At 38.8% G+C, this 14,021-nt stretch overlaps 1 protein-coding gene across 3 annotated transcripts in view; it reads right to left on the reverse strand.

Moving 5' to 3' along the window:
• si:ch211-51h4.2 overlaps positions 1 to 14,021 on the reverse strand; it is a 91,970-nt gene that overhangs the window by 60,585 nt on the left and 17,364 nt on the right. For 2 of the 3 annotated variants that reach the window (XM_036007681.1, XM_031311979.2), the window contains exon 6: positions 7,588 to 7,726. In XM_036007681.1, coding sequence (XP_035863574.1) covers positions 7,588 to 7,726 — 139 coding nt within the window. The remainder of the gene's footprint in view (positions 1 to 7,587; positions 7,727 to 14,021) is intronic. The other variant, XM_036007680.1, reaches the window with a different exon arrangement.

Consider the following 14,021-nt stretch of genomic DNA (forward strand, 5'->3'; position numbering starts at 1 on the left):
ACACATATCAACAGCTTGTTTGTATTTGTGCTGCTTATGCCGACCTTACACCAAACGACTTTTCAAGCGATTCCACTGTCGCAGACTAATTTCCAATATCGGAATGATATCATGAGAGTCTCGCTAGTCTTGCTAGAGTTGGGCGTGCTCCCATCGCCTCAATTGTTTGTTTTGGTGTAAGGTGGTCATAAAACTCAGTCCAAGTCTGGACGTTCCAACAAAATCGAACGTGTTTGATATTGTCGTAAGTTTTAAGTCTTGGTAGTGAAGTTAAATCATGTGAACATTGTCAACAACCAATGGGTGCGCTCCCTCCAGCACCAAACACTAAGCAGAAAACGGCTAGAGCCAGTGTTGTTTATGGTTGCTATAATGGTCGCTACGGTGCGCTAAGCTAAATGCTAAAGTTGCCGATTTTCAACCATTCTGAAGCGCGTCATCCAACGGGAGCTTTACCAGTGGATAAACGCAGACCTCTGGGTACTGGAGACATTCATCTGCATGTACGGCAGAACAGAAAATTGGCAAACTTTCCCTTAAGTTACCAGCTGACGCTAGTGGTAGCTAGCTAGCTTGGTTACATTTTTCAAAACAAATCTAGTTGTAGTCTTGCAATGTGTGACCCTGCAAGATCCCCAGTCTTTACATATTATGACAAGCTTTACTGTTAGATGTGAGATGACTGTCTTTAGATGTGAGATGGTGTCAGACTTTAGTCTTTTTTTAAAGTCTGTTCAAAGTCTTCTAGTGTACGGTAGGCATTATTTGTCATCTCAGACTCTACGCAATACTATTGGTCAACGACCACATACTACACATACCATCTTGGTAAACTGTCCCTTTAACTTTTATGCAAACTCTAAACCTAGTAGTACTGTAGTAGAAAGTAGAATAGCAGTGTAAGAGTTAACCCACATTGATACACATTTTTATCAATAAAGAATCTAATGCCCTGGCTGGCATAGCTGTTGTTGAAAATCTTGGCCGAAAATGATATTAACATTGCTGTTATGGCCATAACCGATATTTCATTGTCAGTATAATCTGTATAAAACAAGTTTCCATTAAAATCATATTTTGAACATATTACATCCTACCAACCAACAATATATTATATTATAGATATGACAGAAAATACCGAAAAGCATAATAACATAAATAACATAATCTGCTCTGCTTCTCTTCATAGTCGTCAGATTCATCTACCAACCCTTCGGTTTGCCTTGCACCAGCTCTTAATTATGCTGTTATAGTTTTAGACTGCCGGGGGACTTCCTTTGACACACTGAGCTCCTCTCTCCTCTCTCTTTCCATTTGTGTGCATCCATGCCCAAAAAATGCTTGTTACTAACTTAGCTCTGGGGAGCTTATTCCCCAGAGTCCTTATGTTTTTTCTCGCCTCACAGTTTTCCTTGGAATACGGTGGCACCTAAATCATGGTTGCAGCTGTCGCCGTGGTCCTGCTCGGCGCCCTGCTACACCCTGCTACGCCCTGCAGTGCCCTGCTATGCTATGGACTCCTACAACTACTATTTCTAGTCACAGCTCCATTATCTTTATTGTGACTATAATTGCCACTGTTCATCGTACCCCCAACCAGCACCGTCAGACAAACAAGAGTCTGTCCAAGGTTTTTCCCTAAAAGGAAGTTTTCCTCACCACTGGAGGTTTGTGTCTAAAAAGAAGTTTTTCCTCACCACTGTCACACTAAATGCTTGCTCTTGGGGGTTAATACTGGAATTGTTGGGTCTTTGTAAATTATAGTGTAGTCTAGACCTAATCTATCTGTAAGGTGTCTTGAGAATTGAATTTAACAATAGGTCTCCTTTAAAGACACAGTTTCTGAATACGGGCTGTGTGCATCTCTGTGGATTGAGCGTTTTGATACGTTCACAGTATTTATATAGCACCTCGACCTGCTTTATAATAAGAAACAACATGGAAATCTCACTTTTTACAAAATGGGACCTTTAAAGCATTACATTAAGCATTCATTATTACATTTATGGTCAACAAACAGCTGGTTTTGGTATCTCTTGACTTATCGAAAATGCATGGTCTCTTTGAATTATGTGCATTCACTGAATTTTCTGTTGTACAACAGCTCCACCGTGTAGGAAAGCACATAAAGACCAAGGGTCGGCAAGGGTAAAAGCTGCAGGTCATGTTTTGTGTGGTGTGCGTGTGTGTGTGTGTGTGTGTGTGCGTGCGTGTGTGTGTGTGTGTGTGTGGACGGTCGAGCCTTGGCATTGATCGACCACTAAGCCTCCTTGAACACAATGAGGGAACTATTGATTGGCCAGGTGTTACAGAGCTGCTCTCACACTGATAACAAGACCTTCCACCAGCAAAGCTAAAAGCCCAGTCCCCTTCCTCTGTGCCCAAAAGGACACACAGACATACACGCACACATCGACACAGAATCCTGTCGATGCTGCAAGCATAACAAACAACACACGTCTATACCGACTATGCTACACCATTGTAAAAATAAATAATTACTGTGTTGTAGGCAGTGGTGTAATGCAACTAAGTATACTTACTCAAGTACTGTACTTAAGTACACATTTGAGGTACTTGTACTTTAGTTGAGTCTTTTCATGCCACTTTCTACTTCTACTCCGCTACATTTCAGAGAGAAATATTGTACTTTTTACTCCACTTCATTCATCTGACAGCTTTAGTTACTAGTTACTAGTTACATACATAGTTTATAAAATACGATGTTTTATTAAAAATTAAACTACCCAACAATACACAGGCCTACAAGTCCAGCTGAAACGATTAGACCATTAAACACACAACAGTTTGGATTGTTTCCATTTTCTAAAATGTGAGGATTTTTCTGCATTGAGTAATTTTATTTTTACTACTTTAAAAACATTTTCCTGATGACAGTTACATACTTGTAATAGAGTATTTTGACAGTGTGGTACAAGTACTTTAAAGGACTTGAATACTTCTTCCAACACTGGTTGTAGGGCTGCACGATATGAGGAAAATATGTAATTGTGATTATTTTGACTGATATTGCGATATGATTCATGATATTGGAGGGAATGATATTTTTGGTGTCATTATTCTCATTTTCATTGAAAAATAAAAAGATTTTAAAGTGGGATTTTTGGGGGGGATCTGTACCAAACAAAGATTTTTCTTTAGTCTGTAGTATAGGATTTGTAGGCTGGGACGTCTCTCAGCAGCACCACGATACTTCATTCAGAATGGTTTCACACATATTTTGCCTTTAACAAATATTGCGCCCCCCTGCGATTTGGATATTGCACAAGTCCATATTGTGATTTCGATAAAAATGTGATTAACTGTGCAGATCTAGTGTGTTGCATTTAACATGGTGACTGTCCCAGTAGCCACAGCTGGTCCTAATCCTAGTTAAAGTCATGTTTGTGGGTGATGCATCCGTGTTTTTCTCAAGTAAAACAAAAAAAAAATCAATCGGATGCTTACTTGAAATAAAAATCAAGCAATCATCAGCCTGTATAATGACCTTTACAGACCATCACTTTTACTGAGTGACACAGACATAATGGCGTTCTCCATGTGGAAAATCAAACAGTGTTTGCTTTTATAGCAGGGTATATGGTGTGTTCCTTTAAACTACAGTATGTTTGTAATTAACAACAATGTACAGTATGTTTGTGTCAGCAGTAATTGCATTGTGTGTCCTTACATAATGAAAACAGTGACTGAAAACAGGATGGTCATCTTAAAAGGTTGGTGGGCTGCAGATTCTGCAGCAAAGCAGATCATATTTTATAAGCATTTGGCTCAGGCTTGTAACTCTCAATATCTCAAGACTGTGCAGCAGAAGCCAAAGATATTACGTCTGAACCTCAAGGACAGTTTTTATACTTTATACTATGTCTGTGCAGCCTGACTCAGTTGAGAGTAGTTGAACACTGAAAGTGAAGTGACTTGGCAAGTTTCTCTCCAACAGTCTGACTCTGAGGCCGGCTGCACACTGGCTGTGTGGCGTGAGCAGGGTTTCCCACAGCACTTTGCAGTTTAGGCGGCCGCCTTAACAACAGCCGCCTGCCGCCTTAACTAAGTTTTCAACAACAAAAAAATGTCGCATCAACACAGTCTGTAGGAAACAAGGTAACGGCGAGTTGTCAAGATACCACCAATCACAACGGAAAGAGCATTTGCTGGCGGTGAGTGTAACTGTCGTTTATTCACATTTAAAGGGATAACACGCCATTTCACCGCCGCATGCGTCGTTGTTTGTGGGAGTTTGTCAACAAATGTGCGGGCAGCTGGGGCATGCCCGGGCAGAGACAGGGTGAGTGGACTTACTGGAGCTTTGGCATATGGCAGGCAGAGAGCATTTATATATGTATCTCTGATCTGTTCTTCACATCAGTGAGGCTTTCTTCTCTTGTTTCAACAAAGTGAATACATGACAAAGTTACTGGAACTATCCATCACCTCTCGCGCGTGGATTCTCGACGTCCCGGCTGCTGTTGCCCGGTCTGTTTTTTTTTTAATCACTACACACGGTTTGTTAACACTACACACAGTGAAATTACATGTCCTGTTTTTATTTCACGCATACTATCTGCTTTGAGTGGGTGAAGCTATGGGCTAAGCTCTAAATTCTAACTAATTTCACTGAATTTTGGTGAATATTGTTCAAAGAAAATTGAGTCCTGCATCCATATAAATTGTCTTTTCAGGAAACCGTGACCTGTAGTAAGTAGCAGTGAGTGATTGGGAAGTAGCCTACTACAGCAATCAGAATGAGAGAATGAGATTTTTATTTCATATTTTCCAGAAATAATATTAGGAAGTAATGCAATCATCATGAAAACTTTAAAAAAAATATTTTTTCAAGAAATAGCCAACGTTTTGCATCCCTACTGTCATTGCTGATCTACCAAAACGGTAATTTGTCGTGGGTCCCTTACACAGAACCTAGCGACAGAACAGACGATGAAGTGCTATGAAGCTTTATGTCGGATACAAATCTCTAACGATAATAATTGTAGTTGTTTTCTCTTGATACTCTGTAATAATGTCAACTTTCTTTGACCCTGAACACGTCATTGACCTGAATTGCCTTGTCGATCGGGAAGGGGAAGTTAAAATTGAATATCAACTGAATATAAAACGTCCAGCCAACTTCACCGCACTTAAAAAGCAACAGATAAGAAGAGGCATTGCAACAATGTTTACAAAGACATTGCGCTGGCTGCACAGATTATGCAGAGCGCTACGATTGACTGACACACACACACACACACACACACACACACACACACACACACACATTGTTAAAATCATCCGCTGGATGCTTTATTAGTCTTTCTACATGGGTTTAGTTAATGCTCGGGCTGTAATAAGACCACGCCGGCTATGTAATCGCTGACAACTGGGACAATTTTATAGTGGTTGGTGTAAACCGGGACATTTTAGCGTCCCGACAGGCTTTTGTCGGGACTCGGGACACGCAACTGAAAATCAGGACTGTCCCGGTCAAACCGGGACGTCTGGTCACCCTACGTCCGTCGTTACTTTACCCGTGCCCCGACAACTAGCATTATAAGCTAATTAGCGGTTTGCGCTAAAACTGGTCACATTCGCATAGCATGAAAACAAATCCGAGAGAACGGTCGACTCAGTACACATGTGTTATTAACCCCTAGGTTCATTTTGCGTCGGATTTGTCCTTTAAGTAAAAGTATGTAAGTATCGTCAGGAAAATGTAAATAAAGTACTAAAAGTAAAAGTAGTCAATGCAGTCACATTTTAGAAACTGGAAAGGATCCAAACAGTTGTGTGTTTAATGGTCTAATGATTGCTCAAGCGGAGTAGAAGTAGAAAGTGGCATGAAAAGAAAAGACTCAAGTAAAGTACAAGTACCTCAACATTTGTACTTAAGTACAGTACTTCAGTAAATGTACTTAGTTACATTACACCACTGCATGCTAGGATGTTGGTTATAATTGAGACAATGTGATGGACGTCAGGTGACAGTATTTTAGCTTCAGTCTGTACTGATCTTAGTACACAGAAAAATCTGTGGTATGTTTTTCCACATGCTGTCGAAAATCAAGTCATGGAAGAATATATCCATCTTTTGTAATGATTGTGTTTATGACTTGTGTAAAAAATTCGAGAAAATATTCTAATATAAGACTTTATGTCATAAATATATATTCGACAGTAAGTCATAAATTAGTAGTCTAGTAAATTAGACTTTGTATCCTATAAATAAAAGAAAGTATCTCTTAGTTAGATGGCACCTTATAATTATGTCTTAGTTCATTAATTAGTCCCACTGTAAGACATATTAAAGGGAAAAACATGCAAAGGCAAAAAGATAGGTGGCAGTCATGACTTTCTTGTAATCGAAAACTTTATAAGCACAGAGTGTGGGTGTCTACCATTTGTCTTTGTTGTTTTTTTCTGTTTTTGAACTGTGTATGCTATTGATGTGTATGTAAATTTAGTTTTGTCATGGTAGCTTGGAGGCAGTGCAACAAGCTGTAAATGCAACAATAACGTATCATCTATAAAGCCAATATGACGAATGTATTAAACAGGTGCATATTTTCACAGCACACACAAAGCAACATTAGCATATATTTGGCATCATGTTTCTGGACACTTGATGAATGCAAATCCAGTATTCACTCTCTTACCAGCTAGTCGCTAACTTTGTCTACTGTTTGGTACCAGGCAGGTAGTGAACAGTGGGAAAACACCTGCGTGCTGCAGCTGGAAAAAAGTCTAATGACAGCTTTTTACTTTAAACCAGGGGTTCTTTAACGTTTTTTAAAACCAAGGACCCCTTAACTTAAATAGAGACAGAGCAGGGACCCCTACTACTAATATTGTATAACATTAAGTTCCATATTAAACTGGTCCTACACTAACATGTGGGGCGGCCTAAAGCCTTTATACATACCTTTTTAGTGCATAGAAAACTAAGCTAGTAGTATTATTATTACTAATAATTGTCAGCATCATTTTATAAATCATCTTTTAATATTTCACATACATGTGGCACAGTGAATCCTTAGATATACTGTATCTGTGGATGGCTGTCTTATCTCTTACCTATAGGCAGAGGTGGAAAAAGTACTAAAATATTGTACTCAAGTAAAAGTACGAATACTTTGATGAAATATTGTATGCAAGTGCAAGTGAAATGATCTATCTGAAAAATTACTCAAGTAAAATGAATAAGTAGTTCATTTAAAATGTACTTTAAGTAAAAGTTACTTAGTTACAAAAAACTGTAAAACGGGGCGGGAGGATCTCACTCATGTAGTGAAAATAGGAAAAGGGGTCATAAATCCAAAAATTTTTTGTTTTTAATTAAAGAAAAATCTATACAAATGTATAAACATCTATACAAATGTATACACATGTAATAACAACATACCATATGTCACACATGACATTTAAGACCCTTAGAAAGGTAATGTCCAATTTTAGTTCAAAAACACTACCACCCACATACTCTCCTACACTGAGTGTTATTTATTGTAGCATTTGTAAATGTTGCAATGCTGAGATCCTGCAAAAATGATGGGCTCCTTCATTACCATGGTAACTTACAACTGGAAGAGGAGGATGCAGTTGAAGGCGTAGCTCATGGGCCGGGAGAGGAAGAGATAGCCAAGCAGGTGAAGGTTGGGCTGCAGGCTCTCTGCTTGGTTGTGCAGAGCTACTGCATCCGACTGTAGTAAACCTGTATCTGAGAGACACAGACAGACAGATGGACAAGGCTGTCAATATACTGAACTCCAACTTACTGCAAATTCCTCTCGCTCTTTTAAATAATATTAAAGCTTCCTTAAGGCGGTTTACGATAGATAGATAGATAGATAGATAGATAGATAGATAGATAGATAATCATTTATACTTTTTATTAATTCCCAATGGGGAAATTACAATTTTTTCAGAACACACTAACACAGGCCTGAAATACACACACATGCTCAGGTCCCATACATGCACAAAATGGAGAGATGTCAGAGTGAGGGGCCTGCAAGTGCTGGACAGGCACCCCAAGTGCTGGACAGGAACCCCAAGCAGTTGCCTTGCTCAAGAGCACCTTGGCAGGGCCCAGGAGATGAACTGGCACCTCTCTAGCTACAGTCCACATTCCATACTGGGGTCTTGAACCAGCAACCCTCCAGTTCCCAACCAAACTACCTAAGGACTGAGCTACTGCCACACCGATGGATGGATGGATGGATGGATGGATGGATGGATGGATGGATGGATGGATGGATGGATGGATGGATGGATGGATGGATGGATGGATGGATGGATGGATGGATGGATGGATGGATGGATGGATGGAGGGATGGAGGGATTGGGAAATTACTCTGTTACAGCAGCAATTTACAGGGACATACACACATACTCACTCACACACATACATAAAATACAAGAAATATACTAGAAATAATAAATAAGATACAATAAAATGAGATAACTTAAGATCCAAATGCCAGAACAACTACAGAAAAAATATATACTTAAAGGAATTAGAAGAATGTACATTTATGTACAAGTGTAGAATACAATTTACAACTTACTTACATAGTATATATAACAAAATAAAATATTTATAATATTTTACACCTATAGTTTGGTAGATGTGTGCGATTCTGGGGATGAAGTTGCAACATTGTTGCATTTTTCCAATGGTACGGTTTGCGTTCAAACACCCCACACTTTGTAAACAAATGTCTCGCGGTTGCTCCAAAAGATCCAGGTTATCCAACCAAACGCTCCAGGGTTTGGTTAAAGCTGACCAAACTGCTCAGGTGTGAATTATCTGAACTTGAACAACGTTATAGCTGTTGCAACAAGGTCTGGGGGTTTATTAGTCTATATCGATGTTGATTCATTTTAGAGATTGTTCAGGGGCCAGAAATTCTGCCGGATGTCGGTAATTTTCGGGCGGATGTCCGTCACCTTCCTCTTTCTTTGTGTTGGCATTCTAAACGCTGGTTGATTTATGAGGACTATGGTTAACTGCTTCTTAAATCTCTGCAGGGTAAATCCAGACAGTTAACAAGACTATCTGCCCAATCTGAGTTTTCTAAAAGTTTTGAACGTACATGTTCCACCAAAACAAGTTCCTTCCCGAGGCTATTTTGCAGTGGACAGCATGGACAGGCGGGGCAGCCAGAACCATACAGCCAATCATAAATAAACCGCCTGTTTATGATGCAATAACTTTGATGTGAGTGGTCCTGGTAGAGTGTACATTATTAAACATGATAGTCAAAACAAGCATGTTAAATTAATGGCAATGCAGAAGTCCATAATATAAGAGTACGGCATTGACACACATACAATTGAACACACCATCATTGCCATCTGTGCTGGTGCGTGAGTTTAAATAAAGAAGGTGCCAGTCCTCTACACCAGCAACTGCTCAGCATACACATGCAGCTTTTATGGGTAAGAGGTGTTTTTGTCTCATTTGATTATATAATGATGGGTTGTTTATACTAGCGGACACAATTATCAATCTATAATGTATGTAAAAGCAGTGGTGGAAGAAATATTTAGATCTTTTACTGCATTACAAATTGTACTTGTAAAAATGATATTGTTACATATTGGATTATGTTTTACCGATGCATTAATGTATAAGAGTCATTCAATGTTGTAGCTGGTTGAGACATTGCAAACTTCAATTTCCTTCTATATTGCTGAGGAATTTAATCCAAAATCCATCCATTTGTTTTGTATGTAAATCTTAATCTACAAAGTAACTAGTAACTAAATAGCTGTTAGATAAATGAAGTGTAGTTTGACAATACTTCCCTTTAAAATAGGTCTTCAGTATATGAGTGAACAAATCTTAATTTTTGTATTTGTTTGACCAGGAGATAGTGTAATTGAGATTAAAAATGTCCTTTTCAAGAGTGCCTGGGTAGCTCACCTGGTAGAGCGCGCGCCCATATATAGAGTTTTTCTCCTTGACAAAGCGACCTGCGGCCCTTTGCTCTATGTCATTCCCCCCTCTCTCACCCTTTTCACATCTTCAGCTGTCCTATACAAATAAAGGCCTAAAAATGCCCAACAAATAATCTTAATTTTTTTTTCCTTTTCAAGAGTGTCTTGGCCAAGACAGCCAGCGCAATTAATGTTGTTAATTGCGATAATTAACAATGTTGCAGACACAAAAACAAAACACAACAACTTAAAATGAAAAACAAAGAACACATTTCAGAATCATGAAATAATAATTAAAAACATTCATCAACATTCTTCACAAGTCATCAACATCAGGGATCAATCAATCAATCAATCAAAACATATACAGCCATATTTAAAATTCATTTAAATGCATCCAGAGTCAAGCTCCCCAAAACTCAGATATATTTACCAAGGTATTTTCACAGTGAAATGACTACACTGAATCAAGATAGTCACAGACCAAATCAGTATATTTTCACAGTGCAGCTCCTCTCACTGGTGACTGAGTAGTAAACCGTTGTCAGCTCAGCTGTGATTCACATTACGTTAATTACGTTAAGAGGACGAAAATGTTGGCAAACTACGGTAAAAACCCTGATTGAGATGCATATTCTGAATGCGCTGTATACATGTTTCTGTTATGCTAACCTTTGCAGCTGCGACCATGGGATGCGCAGACAGACACTCAGCAGCAACGTTTAGATGGTGAGTTATTTTGTTTTCTTGTGATTGATTATCACGCTATAATTATAGTATTGGCGTTACACAGCATCACCCTCAAATCGTGCGTTATGCAACACAACTTTAATAGTGATGACTGCTGGTTTTTCTGATAAATAGTTAGGAATCACAATGACGGTAACCTGTGGATGTATGTGAGTATTTAACTCCTTGCTGTGATATGGAGGTCATATTATGTGCTGTGCTTGGTATTCCTGTACACTAAATCTGTTGCGTTCATCATGTTATTTCAGTCTAAGCATTTGATATTTGTACATATGTGCATGATAGTAGTGTTTCCTGGTTTTCACAAATGTATGTTAAGTACGTGAAATATTTCCAATCACTAGTACATAATAAATGCACAGCTGAGATGATGAGGCTTCAGCTAAGCACAACCATATTTCAACAGAATTTTAATAGTTTACATATAGTTGATAGTAATATAATCTAACAGTTATATTGTACATATTTGTTTCTGTATTTGTTTATTTCGTATTATTGTTCAATATATTTAAGTATGCACCAACCACAGAGGCAAATTTCTTGTAAGTGTTACTTACTTGGCAACAAATCCTCTTCTGATTCTGAGTTTCAGAAATCTATCCAGACATATATAGTGGTTGCATATCCCAGAAGACTGGACTATTGGCATGGAGAAGGTCTGCACTCTCCGAGTGCCCTTCTAGTTACAAATGTGTTTGTATGTGTTTAGTGACTTTTACTGTACCAGCACAATGTGCAGGTTGTTAATAAAAAATAATTCTATTTTGTGTGCCTTGCAGAGCATGTGATCGGAAGGGAAGATTTTGGATGGAGCGCAGAGCGGATTTTTAAAAAGTTGGAGCGCCGCCCTATCTCCAGCTCCGTCCCGCTCCAATTTCACTTGGTTACCGCTCACACTATAAGTTTGAGGTATGCCCGATCCCGTCTCTGTGTGTCTCTGCCCGGCGCAGGCAGTACACACAGATGAATGGCACCCGCCCTTGCTACATGCCGCCAGTGTCCACCATCTGGCGGACTTTTTGCTGGCGGAGCTCCGGGGCATTGGAGGCGCGGAGGGAGAGAGGCGCCATTCATCTGATGAATACCACTCAGCATTTTATACTAATACTGTATCAAAGTTTAAAATTCAGAGATTGTGACAACCTTAGAGGCCATATACCTATAAATCATTTCTTAAATTGTGGTTTAAACCCTTTGTGGAGCTTTCAGCATTAATCGTTTGATTTACCTGTAGGCTACGCTAGAGCCAAATAGAAACTTGAAAAAATGATTTCAAACACCAGCCAATTATCCTGTCAAAGTCTGTGAGTAATTTAATGAGTAAAGCCCACTTTCTTTCCAGTTGCTCTTTGTGCTTTTATGTGTGAATATGCTTCAAAGATGCAGTAGGTGACATACACATCCTGCTTAAGTACTTGGACAGTCTGTTATTTCGCTTTTCCTTTTCATTTCCAGAGTTTGCATTTACACCCTATGGACACGCATAAAGTACTTGGAGAGGTCAGTCAAAGATTTAAGGGTTCATTGTGTGATTGTCTTAATCCTCAAGTGACATATCTGCAGTTTTTTTTTATTCCAGGTAGCATGGTAAAGGAATGTTAGCAATTGTCAGCATTGTTGATATGTGCAATGTGTTTCTTTCAACACATACACCTGTGAAAATAAACAGTTATATGTGTCCATTCAGCAGTGTAATGAGATCCTTTGACACTTTATCAGTGAATAACAGGATCAGCTTGAAATAAGGCTCATCACTAATCCACCAATAATCATGGCTGAAAGATTTTCTGCATATTGTCTGATATCCCTGAGGGTCTAAAAGTGTAAATACACCTGTTAGTGTTTGGCCACATGATGCCTGTAATGGTAATGATAAAAATAGTTAAGTGTGCAGGGGAGATTAAACCTTTGAAATACAAAATATTAGTTGGCTATTCTTCTTCAGCAGACCTTCTCACATTCAGGGAAAAACACATTTTGTTATTCAGTATTTGAAAGATGGCTTTGTCATGCTGGTTGCTCATCCAAACCAAGGGCAAGCAGTAGCTACAGTGGTGTACGCACACACACACAAACACACACATATGATAAATGTGCACCTTTGGTGACTATGAAATGCAACAGGAGACAAAGAGCCACTGGACAGAAGAGCAATCGAACCCAACCACACATTCACACACAATAAAGTCTAATGCGCCATAGATATTGACAATGCTAGGATATAATTTTTCCGTCCAAAAGCTTTTGGTGTATAAAAACAACAAAATAGTACTTAGTTGTACTTATTGACTTGTATTACCACAAATGCAACACCACCTAGGCAAAAACAACATACACACAAACCTTTAAAGCTTTAGTGCGTAACTGTTTTATATTAATAAAGGTCTGTTACATTCAAGCCATTGCCAGATGAGTTGATACGAAGCTGATTAAGACGATCCGCTCCACACAACTCTCTCTGTATTTCTCATTATGGCTATGTTCTGAAAATGGTGTCGTCCGGCAATTTTCTTCTGAAGAGTTCATCATGTTTTTTTAATCCTCATGTCCTCCTTGGCTACTAGCAACTACGTGGGGGGGCTGTGCGCGATCACGGAAGGCTTGTAACATGTAGATGCACTGATAGTTTTGTTGTCATTACTTAGAATTCCTCATGGGGGAAACAAAAACTATGCACTATAGCTTTAACTTTTAGAAGGTGGTATTTTAAAATCCGAAACATCTAGTTAACAGATCGCTATAAATCAAATCAGCCCTGTCCTGATGCAGCAGGTTATGGTGCAATATGATGCAGTTCAATACTGTGTGTTGAAATAGTGTGGTCATTTGCACTGTAGTCTCGCATTGCCAGACCTTCCTCCACAGTGCTGCGGAGCAGGGTCTGGCTAGTCCACACAACATTCCGGGATGGGAGAAAACATCCTCTGGTTTATTCACAATTTTTAATCACAATTGTCTTGGGCAGTAGTGAAACGTCGTCGATATAGACTATTTGTACTTTATTTACCTTATAGTGTTGAAACACTGATAAGTTTAATTAATTTCTAATACCATATGATTTGAATATAAAATAAATCAATAATAATCGAATGCTGACATTACAATTCAAATGGTTATTTTTTTAATAAATGTGTTGGCTAAGGTTAGTGATTCTTGCCCTTTTCGCCTTGGCCTACCCGCATGTTAAAATAAAATGCTTTTGAATCAAATGAAGGATGAGAAATACTGTTTTAACATGAAATAAAAATGTTCATCCACTGAGTCAAAATGCTGTATTCTCATTAACGTGACAATCTGCAAGAAAAAGTGTGCTAATAAAC

Source organism: Sander lucioperca, chromosome 11 (genome assembly GCF_008315115.2).
Source record: "Sander lucioperca isolate FBNREF2018 chromosome 11, SLUC_FBN_1.2, whole genome shotgun sequence".
NCBI lineage: Eukaryota > Metazoa > Chordata > Actinopteri > Perciformes > Percidae > Sander > Sander lucioperca.